Below are 20,020 nucleotides of genomic sequence, written 5' to 3'. Positions count from 1 at the left end.
CTCATCAAATACAATAGAAACATTGACTTATTAAAGCACTTCAGTAATCGGAAACTACCTCCATGTTCTCAGATTGGCCAAAAAAAGAGAATCACCTCTACATCCACAGGCTGGGTTGAAGATGGGAAGGTTAAGACAACAAAGTCATTCTATACAGAAGCGTTAGAAAATAAACAAATTCATGGAAACAGCTCCATTGATATCTACTAGCGCCGTTGCTAACTAGCAACGCTGGTCACATGAATTGCAAAGAGTTATGGGATATTAGAATCCTCTTGACTTAACCTGTATATTTTGAACCTAGCCCACAGGCAAGCCCAAACAATGGAGGAATGGCAGGGAAAAAGTTGAGACCCGCCCATTTAGACCCACAGAGAGGCAGATCAAACAAGCCAACACTCTCTGTGGTGGTTACCCTTCTCTGTCCTAGACCCATAATAACTGGAAGATGATGTTTACATTATGAGCACTGCAGCAATCCCAGCACAGAGCCTTCAGGTAAATCTGGTTAAGCAATTACAGTCTGATGTAACCGATGATGAATTTATGTAATTAGGCATCAAAGTTGTTATTACAGCAGCCATTTGCTGGTTAATCATCATCAGTTCTGAGTAACTGTCTGTCTGGCTGTTTGATGTCACAGATAAGCAGCAACATGTCTGATATAAAGCATTTTTATATGTACAAAGACGCTTGCTTTAGGCAAACGACCCGTTGTGACCTCTTAAACAAGTCATACACAGCCTACAGTACAAATAAAGGGTTAATGCAACAGTCCATGTAACCCCGTAGGATCGGCCGTAATTTACTCGCCGCATGGCAAATGGCCCAAGGCAATGCCTAAGGGTCAGTATTGCCTTGTAACTTCAGCTTCATGCCTTGTATGTATTCAGACATTTTTTAAGTAAATAAATAATAGCATACATACTTTGATATTCGCTTCTCATGACCATTTCTTTATCTTAGTCGGCTAAACACATAATACTTGATTGCACATGACTTTACCATAATATCAAATGGAGTCAGATAAACATAAAAAAAACTAAGGCCTATGTCTAATTAGCATAATCCAATTAGCATAATACTAATAATAAAAAACATACAAAATAGTCAGTTTAAGCTAGAGATATCTGTTGTTTTGCATTGGATCCACTGCATCCGTCTATGTCGCACCTCCGCATCTGCAATGAAAGGTGACAGAGCTAGAGCAGTGTCTTTCAGACCATGAGACATGAAAATTGGTCTTCTTACAAAATCGTCTGTAGCGTCCGAACGGTTTGGCCTACAAACCCCATCTGTGGAAAGATGAGACTCTCACGAACATGATGGCGTTCTCCATTTTGTTCTACAACCCCCACAAGGGTCTTGGGACTCGTTTGAAGTCGGTACAGCGATTCTGCCAACCTCTGTCTTAGCATAAGGCCAGAGGAGTGGTGGTATATGGCCAATATACCATGGCTAAGGGCTGTTCTTAAGCACGACGCAATGCAGAGTGCCTGGATACAGCCCTTAGCCGTGGTATATTGGCCATATAACACAAACCCCCGAGGTGCCTTATTGCGATTATTAACTGGTTACCAGCATAATTAGACCAGAAAATAGTATTATTTTTGTCATACCCATGGTATACAGTCTGATATAACCCGGCTTTCAGCCAATCAGCATTCAGGGCTCGAACCACCTGGTTTAAAAATAATACTTATATATCAAATCTTACCACAGTGCAACCCAGTGGAGACACATTCCCTAACATCGCCTGTTTGGTGTTTTCCCTCCCTTAGATCCTTCTCCTATTGGATATAGATTACACCCAAACATACATCATGTTGTGTTGGAAGGGATTTCTGGGATTGAATTGCGTTCTCTGTCTCCCACGGGATCAGACCCTTTTACCAGTGAAGTCAGTAGAGGGTCTCTCCCTTCTCCCCAACACGGCCCAATGACGCCCAGAGTGGCTCCTTGAATCCTGTTTTCAATGGGAACTGAGACACAAGGGGTCTGGTCCTTGTTCTGGGGCACTCTGGCAGCTAGAGCTCCATCTATTGTGGTTCTGGGTGTGAGCCTTGGAGACTAAGTCCAGTTAGACACACACAGAAAGAACTGGTTGGTTTTGTGACACTAATCCACAATGAAAACTTATTGTTTTGCCTTTATTCAGAGCTTGAATAAGACCTGAATGGTGAAGTATGTCATTGTGTTGATACAAAGCAGGTTTTATGATAAGTAATAGTATATGGTTTTCAATTAAGTTCTAACATTGAGCAGGGCTGTAGTCTGTAGTACTGTAGTCTGTAGTACTGTAGTCTGTCAAGACTCATGGTGCTGATTTTCAGTGTTGTTCACTAACAGTATCTCAGACACAGACTATTCGATAAGTCCTTGCTGCTGTTCACAAGAGCCCTTAGAAATGGGTGACTGATTAACAATCTTTGGGTGATGTGCAAACTGACATGAACCCGGGAGTCGTTGTCTCAAACGGCGGAGTGACGACAAAAACAGCTTTCTCTGAGTCCCCCTGGGTGGAGAGGGCTGTCGTAAACAGGCCAAGCAGGGACCAGGGAATGAACATGGCGCCATCAGTCATGCAGTGACAGTGAAGCCATAGATCAGAGGAGAGAGTCGCTGCACACAGGAAGTACATTCCTTCCCCTCACAGTCACTGCCCCCACTGATGTTTGTTTAAACTGTCCTCTGATATGTAGAGATTACCGTTCAACACAAACCTGCCCCCCTCTAACAGAGCCCCTCAGCCCAGAGTGCTGTCCTATAGCCAGGGGCAGATGGCTGTGCCTGCCTGGTGGGACTCTGGCTCCTTGGAGATCCCTAGCTCCATGTTATCGGCCCCACCCCACCCCACCCTGCCTGCCAGGGTTGGACAGTGGCCCCCGGCAAAGAGATGACCCACTTCTGGAACCACATCAGTTGTGAGTACATGCAGGGAGAATTAATTTAACAGCTCTAACCCTGTCCCTGCGTGCTAAACTCGTTAAGCACCAACTGACAAACCCACAGTAGAAGGCTGCTATTTGCTGTGCAGATTGGGTGAATGGCAAGCAGCTCGACTGAAGAATTAAATCTGCCATCAACAGTTAGGGTGAGCCAGAGTGCACTGGCAGAGTGGCAGGGCAATCCTCACTATTGGAACTGTTATAGATACTATGTAAATGATCTCTCTTCGAAGTTAGTCCATTCTTTAAAGTTCAGGATATGTCATCTCTGTGAGAGGAAATGCACCAAGACATGTGAAACAGTGTTATGATGACGGTATCATAGTCTGTCTGTACTGTAGAGCCACATGTCCAGAAAGATACAGATAGAGGATCCCTGAGCTCAGCAATGTTGTGGGTCTGAGAAAAGTCAGATCTCTGTGTGAACGTAAACAGAAAAGGGAAAATGTACAAGAGCATGAGATAAAATCCCTCTCATGTAAGGCAGATGTTATTGTAATGGGGCTAGAATAGGTGAATTCACTGCAGAAAAAGACAGTGGACTTCAGCGATAACTGAGGAGGGATATTTTTGCTAACATACACCGTAATCCTAGACAGCAATTGATCTCACTCCTAGCCACCATGTGTGACAAGGATGAAGTATTCTAGGAACTATTTTTACTATTTATAACCTAATGTCGGCGGGTTAAGATCTTTGTCGGGAGATAACCTTACACTACAATATGAGCAGGCGATGAGAGCTCTAAGTATCAGATTTCTCTGTAAATACTGTTGTTTCAATCCTTATCTAACAATGACAACAGCCCTTAACGTTTCAGAACTACCTTAACAAAACACTGCCTCTAAAAGGTATTATTGAGCATTTCACTTGGCACAAGTAACCATCCTCTAACAACTACAAGTTTCAACAACCCCCACCTGCCTCTAACAGGGCATGACCATTAGACAGGGACAGCTTCCCATGACAAGGAGATTCAGTTCTCTCTCTATCTTTACTTATTACTAGAAGGGTTACCACCATTAAGAGTCTTGCCGCTCACCTGAGTTTATCAGCCACAAAGATGACTCTGCGCTCCAGCAGCAGGGAGGCGAAGACCTGCACCACCTGACGCACGCTCAGGCAGCTGAAGAGACTGTCAAAGTCTACATGCTCCAGTCTGGAGTCCATGGGCCGCCTCAGCTCAATGACCTGGGGAAGAGAACACCACTTGGGGTCACAACCTGGGGTCACAACCAGTCATACATTTACAGAGGTCACAGGTCATGCTCAATTAAGCATACATCGCATTATCTTCATGCATCATCCTTCTTTGATGGAACCTTAGTAACCAAGGGCTGATGTGTCTCCAACCTCATTCCCTGCTCCAGGCAAGAAGGTCTTGACTTTGATGGTCTTCCCCGGCGCTGGGAAGGGTGACTCCATCAGACTTCTCATGAAGGGGTAGACCAGGGCTGCAGAGATCCCCCTCCGCCTCTCCACCTCATCCAGGATCTACACACAGCACAGGACAGGGGGTTGAGAGTTAGACCACACAGCACAGGACAGGCGGTTGAGAGTTAGACCACACAGCACAGGACAGGGGGTTGAGAGTTAGACCACACAGCACAGGACAGGGGGTTGAGAGTTAGACCACACAGCACAGGACAGGGGGTTGAGAGTTAGACCACACAGCACAGGACAGGGGGTTGAGAGTTAGACCACACAGCACAGGACAGGGGGTTGAGAGTTAGACCACACAGCACAGGACAGGGGGTTGAGAGTTAGACCACACAGCACAGGACAGGGGGTTGAGAGTTAGACCACACAGCACAGGACAGGGGGTTGAGAGTTAGACCACACAGCACAGGACAGGGGGTTGAGAGTTAGACCACACAGCACAGGACAGGGGGTTGAGTGTTAGACCACACAGCACAGGACAGGGGGTTGAGAGTTAGACCACACAGCACAGGACAGGGGGTTGAGAGTTAGACCACACAGCACAGGACAGGGGGTTGAGAGTTAGACCACACAGCAGACACAACACTCAATATTTCAAACAGAAAGTCCCAAATTCCCTATATAGTGCCTTATGGACCGTGGTCAAAAGTAGTGCACTAAATAGGGAATAAGGTTTCACTCGGGATGTAGATTGAGAGTCTAGTAATAGACCAAGACCAAGTACATTCAGTCAATATGGCCAGTAAATGGAAATGGTAACGTGTTGCTGTCTGAAGTAAAGCTCTTGCTATTGTCTGGAACCAGGCTACCTTTGCCCCTTTTGACAAATACAGTATGAATTTCAATCTGTGGCTGTCTGATATATATGGAAAATAGCAAAGGAAAATCCCACCCAATATGTCCATGTGTCTGTCTGTGTCAGACCTGTCTACTCCTGTCTGGAAAGTTTGTTGGAGAGAGACACACTCACATTCAGGGTCATATGATATCCTCTCCACTCCCCACACACCCTCTGTTCCCAGTGAAATCAAACACTCCCATCTTTCTCGCCTTAACTAGAAAAGCACTTCAAACTCCTTGGAAAACATTTCCTCTCTCACCTACGCAGGTCTCAAGCCCTCAAAACGGTGCCTTCTGAAACTTACACCGCCACCTGTATGAGGACTGTTCAACCCTCACAAGACAGAAACAATCTATTGTATTTATGCCTCCTTTTGACCTTAAATGAATATGAAATGAAACTAACTGACAGCTTTTTGGCACATTTTAGCACTCACAATACAGTAATAAAAAGTTATTTTCATTCATTAGATGTGTCTACTACCTCTTAATTGTTTCCCTTAACACAGGCCTTATTCACTTCAAATACACTGTTCATAGAGGATTCATGAGGAGGCAGATAAGGCATGGAGTACTTAAACACAATGAGCACTCTGTGTCATGTTAGCTCAACTCAGAAACAAGTGAAGGAAACTATTTAACTGGGAAATCAGAGAGGAAAAAGCAGAAAATAAGGTTTATGCTGGACAGGATGCCATTGAGTGGAAATGCTGGCACAGCCTCAACTAGTTCACTCCTGGGAACACTGGCCTCGGCTCGGCTCAGAGACAGGTAACCGCGACGACGGCTACACTAGGGTGTGTGTGTGTGTGTGTGTGTGTGTGTGTGTGTGTGTGTGTGTGTGTGTGTGTAAGCATGAACTCACCTTGGAGAACAGGTGGAAACAGCCCAGTCGGCTGATGACACAGTACACCTCAGGAAGGCGAGGCCCTTTCCCACTCGGCTGGAACAGGGGCACAAATTAAGAGTCTCGTCAGACACTGGGGAAGAGAGGCTTGTAAGGTAACACAGACAGTAATGTGGCAATAGATACTAAGATAAGATACTTGGTTAGGTTTATAATGCAACATCAATGAGAATATACTGAAATACTATCATACACACAAACTGTACTTGCTTTTATTCAGATAAAGTACCAGGTTAGTTCACAATCAGCTGTGGTTGAACAAATATTTATAAGTCTGGTCTTTCAGCTGCTGGAGGTAGACGTATTTCATCTGGAGAGACTGAGGCTTCCCATTGTAAACTAAACACAGGTGCTGCAGTCTCTACACAGTTAATGAATACCTCTACCCTCCACACTAAACAATCACAGACCAATCTACTCTGGAGCCAACCAGGCCTGCTGGATCTATCCATCTCCTAACACACACACACATCTGCACATGCACAGACACACACACACACACACACACACACACACAAATTAACACGTGCATACATATAAAGAAATCCCGATCCACTTGTCCATATTAGGTATGCAATTTTCTCCTCTGCTTTCTCCAAATGGATGATTAAATCAAGCATGTGGAACTTGGTTAAAGTCCTTAGGAATGTGTTGTTCATGCCAACTCCTTAGACTTCCACCAGGGAAGGAAGGAGCTGGGTTACCGGAGAGGAGGGAACTCACCTCTCTCACAGCACCAGGAGTCGTCTGATCTACAGCTACTTAATGTCAGTAACTACTGAGCTCAATACAGTCAAGTAACAGTCAGAACTGAGTTTAAGAATGGCCCCCATCTCGGTCTACGCGACACACAAATACAGTAGACTACTAAAACACACTGACAAACCCTACAAAACATACACACTTTGTGAATGTACACATTCTTGGGCATAACAGTGACATTAAAAAAAATCACAGCAAGCACAACATCCCACACAGCCATACTTTCTGAACTGTGGGCTCGTCATAAAATATCAAATGACTAGAAACCCTTACTGGCGGGTTGTGCTCTACAATGACAAACTTAGACATTTCATGGTTTGTTTTTCGGCATTCTTTTCCTGAGAAACTCTCATGAAACAGAAGGAGTCCAGTTTTACTAGGATTCATCCCAACCATTTTGAAAGGCCAAAACGACCAAGCTTTGTTACATACAGACATTAAAATTCCTATTCATACCCAGCTTGGTGACGCAATAACACCTCAATTGTCCCACAGGAAAGAAAAAAACCTTGTCAAAACAAACAGGGCTGGCTCAGCAGGGTGTGAACAGAACAGGGACCAGTGAACTAATGGTGGCTTGCTTACCAGCAGACGCCTGCAATACCCAAACCTCCTGCTGCCATCCTCTCCAGTCAACATGAACGAGAAGGTCTCACTGTACCGAAACACACACACACACACACACACACACACACACACACTCTGTTATAGTCAAACCAGCATACAGATTGTAGAGATTGAACAGTGATCAAAGGAAACATATTGTTGGATCTCATTCACACTTTAGGGTTGGTGAAGTAGCCCAGTCTCTGTGGCGGAGAGAGAAGGCTGTTTTAGGGACCCACGTTGTCAGGAGCAGGAGTGAGAGTAAGAGTCTACCAGGATTTCATGAAGATAATGGCATTACATCTTTGTGTTTTCTTCCTAATTTTACTCATTGATATTTACACGTCTAATCATACTATCGATTTGTTCGTTTTTTTTACCTTAATCTATATATGGAACACTTGTGCATCACAACTGATTAGTACCCATCTGGTTCAGGCAAGGAATGGGACTAATAAGACAACAGTGTGGTGGTGAGCTTTCCTCCGTGATGCAGTGGGGTTGTACAGTAATCTGTACTGTACCTGCTGTATTCAGACACTGGGGTCCAGTCCTTGGCATCTGGAAAGCAGAACTGGGGGATGGCTTTGAGTCTCTGCTCTGCCTCCCTCATCAGCTTGGTGGGCCTCTCTAGCTGTGAGACGAGCCGAGAAAGGAACAGGAAACGCCTCAGTCAGAAACAGACCCAGACGCTTACAGTCTACTGAGTCTGTCCTCTTTACAGGGTCCCCAAAAATGTCCCCTACAGTAAGAATAAATGACCAGCCTAAGCATTCTCCCACACAGGGTCAGCGCCCCCTCCCCTTATCACCCCCAACCCCCCTCTCTACCCCGACATCATTGGGTCAGGCTTTTCTCTGGCAGAGAACCAACATACCGATATCTCCCAGGGGATTCTATCACTGAACCAAATCTTAAATAGCTTAAAAAGAGATCTTTGAGTAAGTAAACACTTAACTACCATAGAAACCGTTTCCTGGTTACACCACTTACTGTCAATAAACTCCGAAAACTCCCTCAACCCGTATGTTACGGCCATGGCCCTACTCTTCAGAAATATCTACAGTACCTTCAGAAAGTATTCACACCCCTGGACTTTTTCCCACATTTTGTTGTGTTACAGCCTGAATTTAAAATGGATTAATTACATTTAGATTTTGTGTCACTGGCCTACACACAATACCTCATAATGTCAAAGTGGAATTATATTTTTAGAAACACTTACAAATACATTTCAAATTAAAAAGCTGAAATGTCTTGAGTCAATAAATATTCAACCCCTTCGTTATGGCAAGCCAAAACAAGTTCATGAGTAAAAATGTGCTTAACAACTCACATTAAGTTGCATTGACAAAAATTGTGATTAACAATTTTTTCATGACTTCCTCATCTCTGTACCCACACACATACAATTATCTGTAAAGTCCTTCAGTCGAGCAGTGAATTTCAAACACAGATTCAACCACAAAGACCAGAGATGTTTTCCAATGCCTCGTAGAGAAGGGCACCAATTGGTAGATGGGTAAAAAAATTAAACAGACATTAAATATCCCTTTGCGCATGGTGAAGTTGTTAATTACACGTCGGATAGTGTATCAATACACCCAGTCACTACAGTCCTTCCTAACTCAGTTGCCGGAGAGGAAGGAAACCACTCAGGGATTTCACCATGAGGTCAATTGTGACTTTAAAACAGTTACAGAATTTAATGGCTGTGATAGGAGAAAACTGAGAATGGATCAACAACACTGTAGTTACTCCACAATACTAACCTAAATGAAAATAAGGAAGCCTTTACAGAATAAAAATCTTCCAAAACATGCATCCTGTTTGTAATAAAGCACTAAAGAAAAACTGCAAAACATGTGACAAAGAAATTAACTTCATGTCCTGAATACAAAGTGTTATGTTTGGGGCAAATCCAACACAACACATCACTGAGTACCACTCTTCATATTTTCAAGCATGGTAGTGGTTGCATCATGTTATGGGTATACTAGTCATCAGCAAGGACTGCACAGGGTTTTTTGGGATAAAAATAAACGAAATAGAACTAAGCACAGTCAAAATCCTAGAGGAAAACCTGGTTCAGTCTGCTTTCCAACAGACACTGGGAGACAAATTCACCTTTCAGCAGGACAATAACCTAAAACACAAGGCCAAATATACACTGGAGTTGCTAACCAAGACAACATTGAATGTTCCTGAGTGGCTTAGTTACAGTTTTAACTTAAATCAGCTTGAAAATCTATGGCAAGACTTGAAAATGGCTGTCTAGCAATGACCGACAACCAACTTGACAGAGCTTGAAGAATTTAAAAAATAATAATATGCAAATATTGTACAATCCAGGTGTGCAAAGCTCTTAGTAGACTTACCCAGAAAGACTTAGCTGTAATCGCTGCCAAAAGTGATTATAACATGTACTGACTCAGGGGTATGAATATTTCTGTATTAGCTTTTTTTTATGTGCTAAAATTTCTAAAAACCTGTTTTCACTTTGTCATTATGGGGTATTGTGTGTAGATGAGTGGGAAATGTTTGTATTATTAATTTTGAATTCAGGCTTTAACACAACAAAATGTGAATAAGTCAAGGGGTATGAATACTTTCTGAAGGAACTGTATGTGCTGGACTAATGTGGCCATAATGGCTACTAAAAGTAGATTAGATAACACAGACGTTTTTGACCACAGAAATCAATATTGTTCTGTATGAAAATGAGCCATTTTCAATTCTATTTCAACATGCAAACAACATTGGTAAGGGTCTCCGACCTCCATATATCACAGCTCTCAGCATACAGACTTCTGTAGGTCCAGTGAGTAATGTCTCAGAACAAACAGTTATCGACCAGGACCCCTTCCTGTTTAAATCCGTTCTCTCACTTAAGGGACTTGACACTGCTGTCTGACCCATGACCAAGGGGCCTGAGGGGACAGAATACACTTTGGTTGTTCCCTTACCTTGGGGAACTGGTAGGTGACTTCGGGAAAGAAGGAGTTCTTGGTGGGCTTCTTCTTGAGGGACACCACCACAAAGTACTCAAACAGCTCCCTCTCCTGCCACTCAATCAGCTGCAGCTCCAGTGTGCGGTAGCTAGGGGCCCGCCGCAGCATTGACTGCAGCTTCAGCAGCCTCTGGGTGTGGGCTGGGGAGAGAAGAGAGAGGGATATGGACAGTTCAACCTTCAGTACAGGGTTGTATTAACAAAATGCATATCCCAAATACTGTGTACTACACACAACTGACAGCAATCACAGCAAATAGTGCACTACAAGCCATGAAGACTGACAAAGAGCTTACAGTCCAACATCCACTTCCCAGCTAACAAGACCCATTCCCATAACTAATGAAACGTTACCATTGGATTCCCCTTAGGTTGAGAGAGAACATAACGAGAGAATGTTCTCCAAACATTATTGGAACATATTTAGTCAAGTATGATGTTTCCAAAACCATGTTACGATGTAAAAGGAAATCAAACATTCAAGGACCCCTGAAAAGTTGCCACGCGGTTCCTGGGATGATTAAAAAAAAGAAAATGCTTTGAAAACCAAACAAATGGAGGTTAAATGATTGTTATCTCTAACCTATCAAAAGCATTCTGGGAACCAAAACTTAACCGGATTTAAAACGTTAGCTGGGTTTCAACACACTGATTAAACCTCTATACTCACACATGTTTATCCTCACACAGTCCAACACATAACAACCTAAACACAGATTAGAGAGAAATACAAACCTTATAGTTCACCATAACTGTCATCACAGATGGCTTGTGTTTAAAACAGAGTATGAACAGAATCAGCAACAAGTTCGGACACAGTGCATTTAGTATTTATTCAAAAGAATGACAGTTGTATAGTCTATATCACATCCATTACGTCTTCATTTTGCCTTTCAGTTACATTTCTGTGGTCCCTTTGGTCACAAGTCACTTGATCGATGTCTCGTTCCAAACACCGACTTGTCACAACAGAGACATGCGCTTGTTGTATCTGCTGTGAGTGGGACAAATCCTCTGTCTGTGCAGAAAAAGACAGCTATAGACCAAGTGCACCATTGTTCTCCAGGGACTGAGCATCAACTGCATACTGTGACCTCTCACCTTTGAACCTGTCATCAGAGTCGCTTTCGCTCTCGCTGTTGTCATCTGTAAACAGATCGGAGAAAGAAAAAAGGTTTGTTTAGGGTCAGGGGTCAACTCTACAATTATGTTTATGCCATAGAGATGAGATGACTGGGACACTATGTGGGTGGGGGAGACACAAATATTTACTCCCTGATCCAGACAGTGGATGGAGAGAAGGAAGGGAGGAGCCCCTATGTACCTCTCAGAGATGCCGTCTCAATATTAGACAAGGACAGCTTCTTCAGCCTCTTCTTCCCTCTCTTGGTAGAGTAAATGGAGTTGATTCTCTGGACAATCTGTAAACAGTGAGAGGAAAGGGGAAGCTCAGTGTGTGTACAACCGACAGTAGAGGACTATCTGATCTCCTGTGGTGAAGCTCTTCAAAGTTGGCTCCATTCAGTGTGTGGGAGGAAGAGATAGACATAAAATCCTTCTCAGTGCCCTCTCTCTCTGCATGTCCAGAACTATCCCTGGGATATGGCTTGTGTTTAAAACAAAGTATGAACAGAATCAGCAAAGCGTTTCGAACACAGTGCATTTAGGAATTATTCAAAAGAATGACATTTGTATAGTCTATAGCAAATCCATCTTCATTTTGCCTTCCAGGTAGATGTATGGCCCCGTAGATACATGGCTTGCAAGAATAGAATAGTCCTTGAGGAGATCCTCATGGAGAGAACAGGTTCATTCCTACAGCCTGGAGTGTTTTATATTGTACCTTGGGGATCCTCCGGTGCCTACGGGAGGCCAGGGTTTCGCTGGCGCTGCTCAGGCTGTCATCCAGCAGGCAGCAGGGGGAGGGAGAGACCCCCAGCTGGGGCGGCAGCAGCAGCATGTCATCATGGCTGTGTCGCTTGGACAGGCGGGATGCCCGGTGACTCTTCTTGTCTGTGGGACCAGAGAGGCGCAGGGACTGGCTACTGGGCTGAGAGGGCAGCTGTGGAGGGGGAGAGAGAGGACAATACTGAGGCTGTGTCCCAGATGGCAACCTATTCACTTTATAGTGCACTATTTCTGACCAGGGCCTATAGGATGACGCAATGGATCTTGGTTTGGTCTGGGATTGACTGAGGTTTTTGTCATGACAATAAGTAATCGTACCCAATAACACAATATATTTTCCTCACTGCACAGTGACCTCATTCCCAGTTGAACACAAGGAAATTCTAAATCATCTTTCCTACGACGAGACAGTGCCCTTCCATATTAAAGCAGCAGAGCCAAACCTACATTTCCAGGCAGACTGACAGTATTTTACTGGAACTCCACCAGGATTCAACACATCAAAAGGCTTCTGTAGCGCAAATAATGAGAAATCAGGCTGTGAAATAAGATGATTGGAGGATCCTGTCCAGGTTTCAGAGATCTAACTCCAGTCTGAGGGAGGAAAATATCTCAGTTCTGCTAGCTAGCTGGGTTACCTGAGGAGGTGAGTTGAGTTTCTGGGAGGTCCAGGTCCGGTTGCTTTCCGGTACCAATCGGTTCTTCCGACCCAAACTCCTCCTCTTCAGGTCCACGTCCTCGTACGGGTTCTCCTTCTCTGTGTGACGACATTAAGAAAACAGATTAAGGTCTAAGATAACAGCAGCAGCTGTTCAGAAGGATCTGTTGAGGTTCAGGGAGAAGGAAGGTATTTGACTAGACAAGACAAAGCCAGAGGGGCTTCAGGCCAGAGTCTGTGTGAGATGACGGGGGGCAGGAGAGGGAGTTGGGGGGCAGGAGAGAGGCTCCCTGTGGTGTAGCTCAGATCAGATAAGTCATGCAGGGCCCAGGTTAAAGGTCAATCTCAGCTGGCTGCTACAATGCCCAAATGTACTGTCTCTTTAAACAGTTACTGTTGGCCCAGGGCCCCGGCGGCCCCGCTGGCCCCTGATCGACTGCACTGTGCCGAGACTCCCGGACACTGGGCTGCTAGGGGTGAGTCATGGCCGGAGTATGCAGGCTGTCTGCTGCGGGAGGCGAAGGGGAAGAGAGGAGCGGGACATCCTCCTCCTCCTCCTCTCAGGTATCACTGAACTTCATTCTTACATCCTTTCAATGAGACTGTTGATGTAGAAATGATCACTCAACATTTCAGAGGTGTTGCACAAAGAGTTTTGGGTTTTCCCACTGCACACTGACGGGAATCTCACACAGCACTGCTTTCACTGATGTCACTTAGAAAAGGGCCAGCCAGCGAGTATAAAAACTTGTATAACACCCCTGCCCATGTCCATCCAGACGTGCTCTGAGAATAACATTTCAGCTGGGTCTGAAAAGGTTGTGAGAAAACGAAGGAACTGCACTAAAAAGGAAAACAGAGCCAGATGGTGTCGAAAGGCATGAGGGAAAAGACTTGCAGTGAAAGACGAGCAAGAGTCTTACAACAGAGCTAGTGTCTGTTAAAAGAGACTACACTAAATCTACACTTCAGCATCTCAATGATGGAAGAGAATCCTATAAACTGGAGGAACACCTTGAAGGCCAACGTTAAACTGTGCTAAATGTATCTGTTAAAGGTATCTGTTTTGTTAAAAGGGGTTCATCATTTATTGCCTATTTATGATCCATCTTAGTGAGATCATCATTGCATTCTGCCATGTCATACTGAAAATGAAAGTCCAGTCAGACTGGGCTCTTCCCTCTTCCCTCCCCATGTATTATCAGAGCTGATGAATACAATAACAGGCCTGGGTATAGCTGGGACCATAAACCGAAAATTGAGACTGACCATACCGATCACTTATCGCAGGCATTTTGCTGATATTGTTCATTACGATAAGTAGCCTATACTAGAGAAATATGAAGTTTGAAATGAAATAAGTTTACTAATACGTGTGATTGTTAATGGGACAATTGATGGCTACAAGCATCACACTAGTAGTAGTAGTTAAGGGTAATATAAAAAAAATATACGGTGGCACATGCACATTGTTATAAACTATTGTTATATTTAGCATTATCACATCAATTCAGGCAATTTATCGCAATATGGATGTTTGTCTGTATGGCCCAGCTCTAGGGCTGGACTGACGTCTCAGTGCTCTGGACCCCATTCCACTGAAGCAGAGTAATGACAGCCTGCCGGGATGATGATATGTCTCCCTGGCTTCTGACGCACAGGAGGGTACTAATCAACTGCTGTGGTTACTCACATCCAAACACACACACACACACACACACACACACACACACACACACACACACACACTGGGCACACCTCCCCTGACCTGGCTGCACCCACACTGTGACTCGGCATCTGTTTACACAATAGGCTCTCTCTAGAGCGAGACAGAGGACAGACTATCTACACAATGTCAGGATGGGATTACCCCATAAAAGGGCTATGGACAGAATGTCCCTCGCCATCGAGTGGCTGCTACAGTGGCACCAGTCATTCATGTAATAAACAGATGTTCACGGGACCAAAACGGGCTTGAGATCCGTCTAAACATTTGGTGGCACCACAAACCATGCTGTAACTGTACAGTGTACATCCTTCAGAGAAGGCTTGTGACCACATGGGCCAAATTTGTTGGGAGATATATATAGTATTTTTGGATCTAAATTGTTTAACACCCATACCTCAAAAATGCTAAAAACTACAGTATACATTCAACTGTAAATTAAAGAGAAATTCCATACTGTATTCATCAGCAATTCATAAATCTAATTTCTTGTTAACAAACTATAGTTTTGGCAAGTCGGTTCGGACATCTACTTTGTACATGACACAAGTAATTTTTCCAACAATTGTTTACAGACAGATTATTTCACTTATAATTCACTGTATCACAATTCCAGTGGGTCAGAAGTTTACATACACTAAGTTGACTGTGCCTTTAAACAGCTTGGAAAATTCCGGAAAATGATGTAATGGCTTTAGAAGCTTCTGGTAGGCTAATTGACATCATTTGAGTCAATTGCAGGTGTACCTATGGATGTATTTCAAGGCCTACCTTCAAACTCAGTGCCTCTTTGCTTGACATCATTGGAAAATCAAAAGAAATCAGCCAAGACCTCAGAAAAAAAATTGTAGACCTCCACAAGTCTGGTTCATCCTTGGGAGCAATTTCCAAATGCCTGAAGGTACCACATTCATCTGTACAAACAATAGTGCGCAAGTATAAACACCATGGGACCACGCAGCCATCATACCGCTCAGGAAGGAGATACATTCTGTCTCCTAGAGATGAACGTACTTTGGTGTGACAAGTGCACGGGGCTGGCAGCATCATGTTGTTGGGGTGCTTTGCTGCAGGAGGGACTGGTGCATTTCACAAAATAGATGGCATCATGAGAAAGGAAAATTATGTGGATATATTGAAGCAACATCTCAAGACATCAATCAGGAAGTTAAAGCTTGGTCGCAAATGAGTCTTCTAAATAGACAATGACCCCAAGCATACCTCCAAAGTTGTGGCAAAATGGCTTAAGGACAACAAAGTCAAGGTATTGGAGTGGCCATCACAAAGCCCTGACCTCAAACCTATATAAAATTTGTGGGCAGAATTGAAAAAGCGTGTGCGAGCAAAAAAATACAAAGACACTGACTTCAGACTGACTTCACTGGCTTCAGAATTAGAAACCAGTGAATATTGGCAAATGTCCAGTCACTTAAGAATTAATTTGAGAGTCTCCTATCAGAGAGACTTGAAAAGCTGCAATATTATGTCTTACTGAAACGTGGCTGGATGATGACGCTATACACGTAGTACTCAGTGGATTCTCCATGCAGTGGCAGGATCGGACGGCAGCTTCGGGGAAGTCAAAAGGAGGAGTGTGTTTTTTTCATAAATAACAACTGGTGTGCTGCTTCCAGTATGAAGGAAATATTTTGCTTTTGCTGACCTGATATAGAATACCTCATGGTTAACTACAGACCCTTTTATCTACCAAGAGAGTTCTCATCTGTAATTATCACAGCTGTCTACATCCATCCACAAGCCAACACCACTCTGGCACTCAACTAACTGTATGGGGCCATAAACAAACAAGTGGTTGGGTGGAGAATTAAAACCATCCTACCTCACTTCTACCAACACGTCTCCTGTGCCACTAACGGCACTAAAACTATGGACCACTTTTTTGCTACCTACAGAAATGCATACAAGGCCCTCCCTCGTCCTCCCTTTGGAAAATCTGACCATGACTCCTGTGGCACTCATACCTGTAATTATGAAGTGCTTTGAAAGGCTGGCCATGACAAACATCAACACCATCATCCCAGACTCCCTACACCCACTCAAATTTGCATACCCCCCTGACAGATCCACAGATGAAGCAATCACAATTGCACTTCACACTGCCCTCTTCCACCTGGACAGGAGGGAAAACAACTATGTGAGAATGCTGTTCATAGACTACAGCTCAGCGTCCAACACCATAGTCCTCTCCAAGCTCATCACCAAGCAAGAGACCCTGGGACTGAACCCCTCCCTCTGCAACTGGATCCTGGACTTAGGATGACCCTCAACCCCGGGGCCCATCAGGGGTGTGTGCTTAGTTCCCTCCTGTACTCCCTGTTCACCCATGACTGCGTGGTCACGCACAACTCCAACACCATCACCAAGTTTGCTGATGACATGACAGTGGTAGGCCTGATCATGGACGATGATGAGACAGCCTACAGGAAGGAGGTCAGAGACTTAGCAGTGTCTCTGGAGCTGGAGTGAGTAGTCGTGCTGTACTTCGCTCCGCAGGTAATATTACATTTCATTACATTACATTACATTACAACGGAACGATTTGATTAGTGTAATGTTAGCTAGCTACATAGTTGTCTTTGCTGTCTTTGTATCAAAGATAAAGGTGTAGTTTAGAGAAACTAACAAGGTTAGCTAGCCAGCTAAATTCGTTCGCAGCGATGCCGTTTTCCAAACAAAGTCAACACCACAGCCACTGCCAGCTAGCCAACTTTACCAACTAGCAGTACTGTAGAAACTTAATACATTACAACGGAACAATGTGATTAGTGTAATGTTAGCTAGCTACATAGTTGTCTTTGCTGTCTTTGTATCAAAGATAAAGGTGTAGTTTAGAGAAACTAACAAGGTTAGCTAGCCAGCTATATTCGTTCGCAGCAACGCCGTTTTCCAAACAAAGTCAACACCACAGCCACTGCTAGCTAGCCAACTTTACCAACTAGCAGTACTGTAGAAACTAAATACATTACAACGGAACGATTTGATTACTGTAATGTTAGCTAGCTACATAGTTGTCTTTGTATCAAAGATAAAGGTGTAGTACAGAGAAACTATCGAGGTTAGCTAGCCAGCTACATTTTCAAACAAAGTCAACAACGCAGCCACTGCTAGCTAGCCAACTTTACCAGCTAGCTGTACTGTATCATTTTAGTCAATAAGATTTTTGCAACGTAAGCTTAACTTTCTGAACATTCGAGATATGTAGTCCACTTGTGTAGCTAGCAGGACTGACTTTGTGTTAGCTAGCCAACGTTTAATTACTTCTGCGTTATGAAAGGAACTGGACACGGACACGAATGATCCATTGGTAGTTTGTTGTAACCAAGTATTGGTGCCAACCGTGTGTTATTGGATGCTAGCATGCTAGTTAGCTACGGCGTCATAGGATACGGTGCACTGGGTGGGTTTCATGGAAGAATACTGTACCAACTTATCTAGCTGAATAAACTAAGTTTGAGCCTATTCCTGGAAACATTGAACCACTGTAGTTTACATCAATTATAATTTCTAAAGTGGAAGTTGGAAGAGTTATATTTGAGTGTTTCAGTGAAAGGTTAGTGAGGGAGGCCCTGCTCTCTCGCTTCCCCAGTTGTTTAGTTAATTTTCATTCCAATCTCCTTTGCATTAGCGAAGCCTCTTCTGTAGCCTGTCAACTATGTGTCTGTCTATCCCTGTTCTCTCCTCTCTGCACAGGCCATACAAACGCTTCACACCACGTGGCTGCTGCCACTCTAACCTGGTGGTCCCAGCGTGCACGACCCACGTGGAGTTCCAGGTCTGCGGCCAACAAGGCAGAGTTCATCTCAGCCTATGCTACCCTCCAGTCCCTCGACTTCTTGGCGCTGACGGAAACATGGATTACCACAGAAAACACTGCTACTCCTACTGCTCTCTCCTCGTCTGATCACGTGTTCTCGCATACCCCGAGAGCATCTGGTCAGCGGGGTGGTGGCACTGGAATCCTCATCTCTCCCAAGTGGACATTCTCTCTTTCTCCCCTGACCCATCTGTCTATCTCCTCCTTTGAATTCCATGCTGTCACAGTCACTAGCCCATTCAAGCTTAACATCCTTATCATTTATCGCCCTCCAGGTTCCCTTGGAGAGTTCATCAATGAGCTTGATGCCTTGATAAGTTCCTTTCCTGAGGATGGCTCACCCCTCACAGTTCTGGGTGACTTTAACTTCCCTACGTCTACCTTTGACTCATTTCTCTCTGCCTCCTTCTTTCCACTCCTCTCCTCTTTTGACCTCACCCTCTCACCGTCCCCCCCTACTCACAAGGCAGGCAATACGCTTTACTAGATTCTGTTCTTCTACTAATCTCACTGCAACTCCCCTCCAAGTCTCCTACCACTACCTTGTATCCTTTTCCCTTTCGGTCTCCTCCAACACTACTCACTCTGCCCCTACTCAGATGGTATTACGCTGTCGCAACCTTCGCTCTCTCTCTCCCGCTACTCTCTCCTCTTCCATCCTATCATCTCTTCCCTCTGCTCAATCCTTCTCCAACCAATCTCCTGATTCTGCCTCCTCAACCCTCCTCTCCTCCCTTTCTGCATCCTTTGACTCTCTATGTCCCCTATCCTCCCGGCCAGCTCGGTCCTCCCCTCCTGCTCCGTGGCTTGACGACTCATTGCGAGCTCACAGAACAGGGCTCCGGGCAGCCGAGCGGAAATGGAGGAAAACTAGCCTCCCTGCGGACCTGGCATATTTTCACTCCCTCCTCTCTACATTTTCTTCCTCTGTTTCTGCTGCTAAAGCCACTTTCTACCACTCTAAATTCCAAGCATCTGCCTCTAACCCTAGGAAGCTCTTTGCCACCTTCTCCTCCCTCCTGAATCCTCCTCCCCCTCCCCCCCTCCTCCCTCTCTGCGGATGACTTCGTCAACCATTTTGAAAAGAAGGTTGATGACATCCGATCCTCGTTTGTTAAGTCAAACGACACCGCTGGTCCTGCTCACATTGCCCTACCCTATGCTTTGACCTCTTTCTCCCCTCTCTCTCCAGATGAAATCTTGCGACTTGTGACGGCCGGCCGCCCAACTACCTGCCCGCTTGACCCTATCCCCTCCTCTCTTCTCCAGACCATTTCCGGAGACCTTCTCCCTTACCTCACCTCGCTCATCAACTCATTCTTGACCGCTGGCTACGTCCCTTCCGTCTTCGAGAGCGAGAGTTGCACACCTTCTCAAAAC

At 44.6% G+C, this 20,020-nt stretch overlaps 1 protein-coding gene across 3 annotated transcripts in view; it reads right to left on the bottom strand.

Annotated features, from left to right (window-relative positions):
* LOC115167076 (suppression of tumorigenicity 5 protein) overlaps positions 1-20,020 on the bottom strand; it is a 72,073-nt gene that overhangs the window by 13,417 nt on the left and 38,636 nt on the right. For all 3 annotated transcript variants that reach the window (XM_029721144.1, XM_029721145.1, XM_029721142.1), the window contains exons 5-14: positions 13,060-13,178; positions 12,357-12,575; positions 11,838-11,934; positions 11,615-11,659; positions 10,470-10,654; positions 8,028-8,137; positions 7,483-7,552; positions 6,094-6,171; positions 4,302-4,442; positions 3,991-4,139 (exon numbers count right to left, since the gene is read on the bottom strand). In XM_029721144.1, coding sequence (XP_029577004.1) covers positions 3,991-4,139; positions 4,302-4,442; positions 6,094-6,171; positions 7,483-7,552; positions 8,028-8,137; positions 10,470-10,654; positions 11,615-11,659; positions 11,838-11,934; positions 12,357-12,575; positions 13,060-13,178 — 1,213 coding nt within the window. The remainder of the gene's footprint in view (positions 1-3,990; positions 4,140-4,301; positions 4,443-6,093; positions 6,172-7,482; positions 7,553-8,027; positions 8,138-10,469; positions 10,655-11,614; positions 11,660-11,837; positions 11,935-12,356; positions 12,576-13,059; positions 13,179-20,020) is intronic.

Source organism: Salmo trutta, chromosome 29, assembly GCF_901001165.1.
Source record: "Salmo trutta chromosome 29, fSalTru1.1, whole genome shotgun sequence".
Lineage (NCBI taxonomy): Eukaryota > Metazoa > Chordata > Actinopteri > Salmoniformes > Salmonidae > Salmo > Salmo trutta.
The sequence above is the reverse complement of the archived record's forward strand: the minus strand, read 5'-3'. Positions and strand labels throughout refer to the sequence as shown.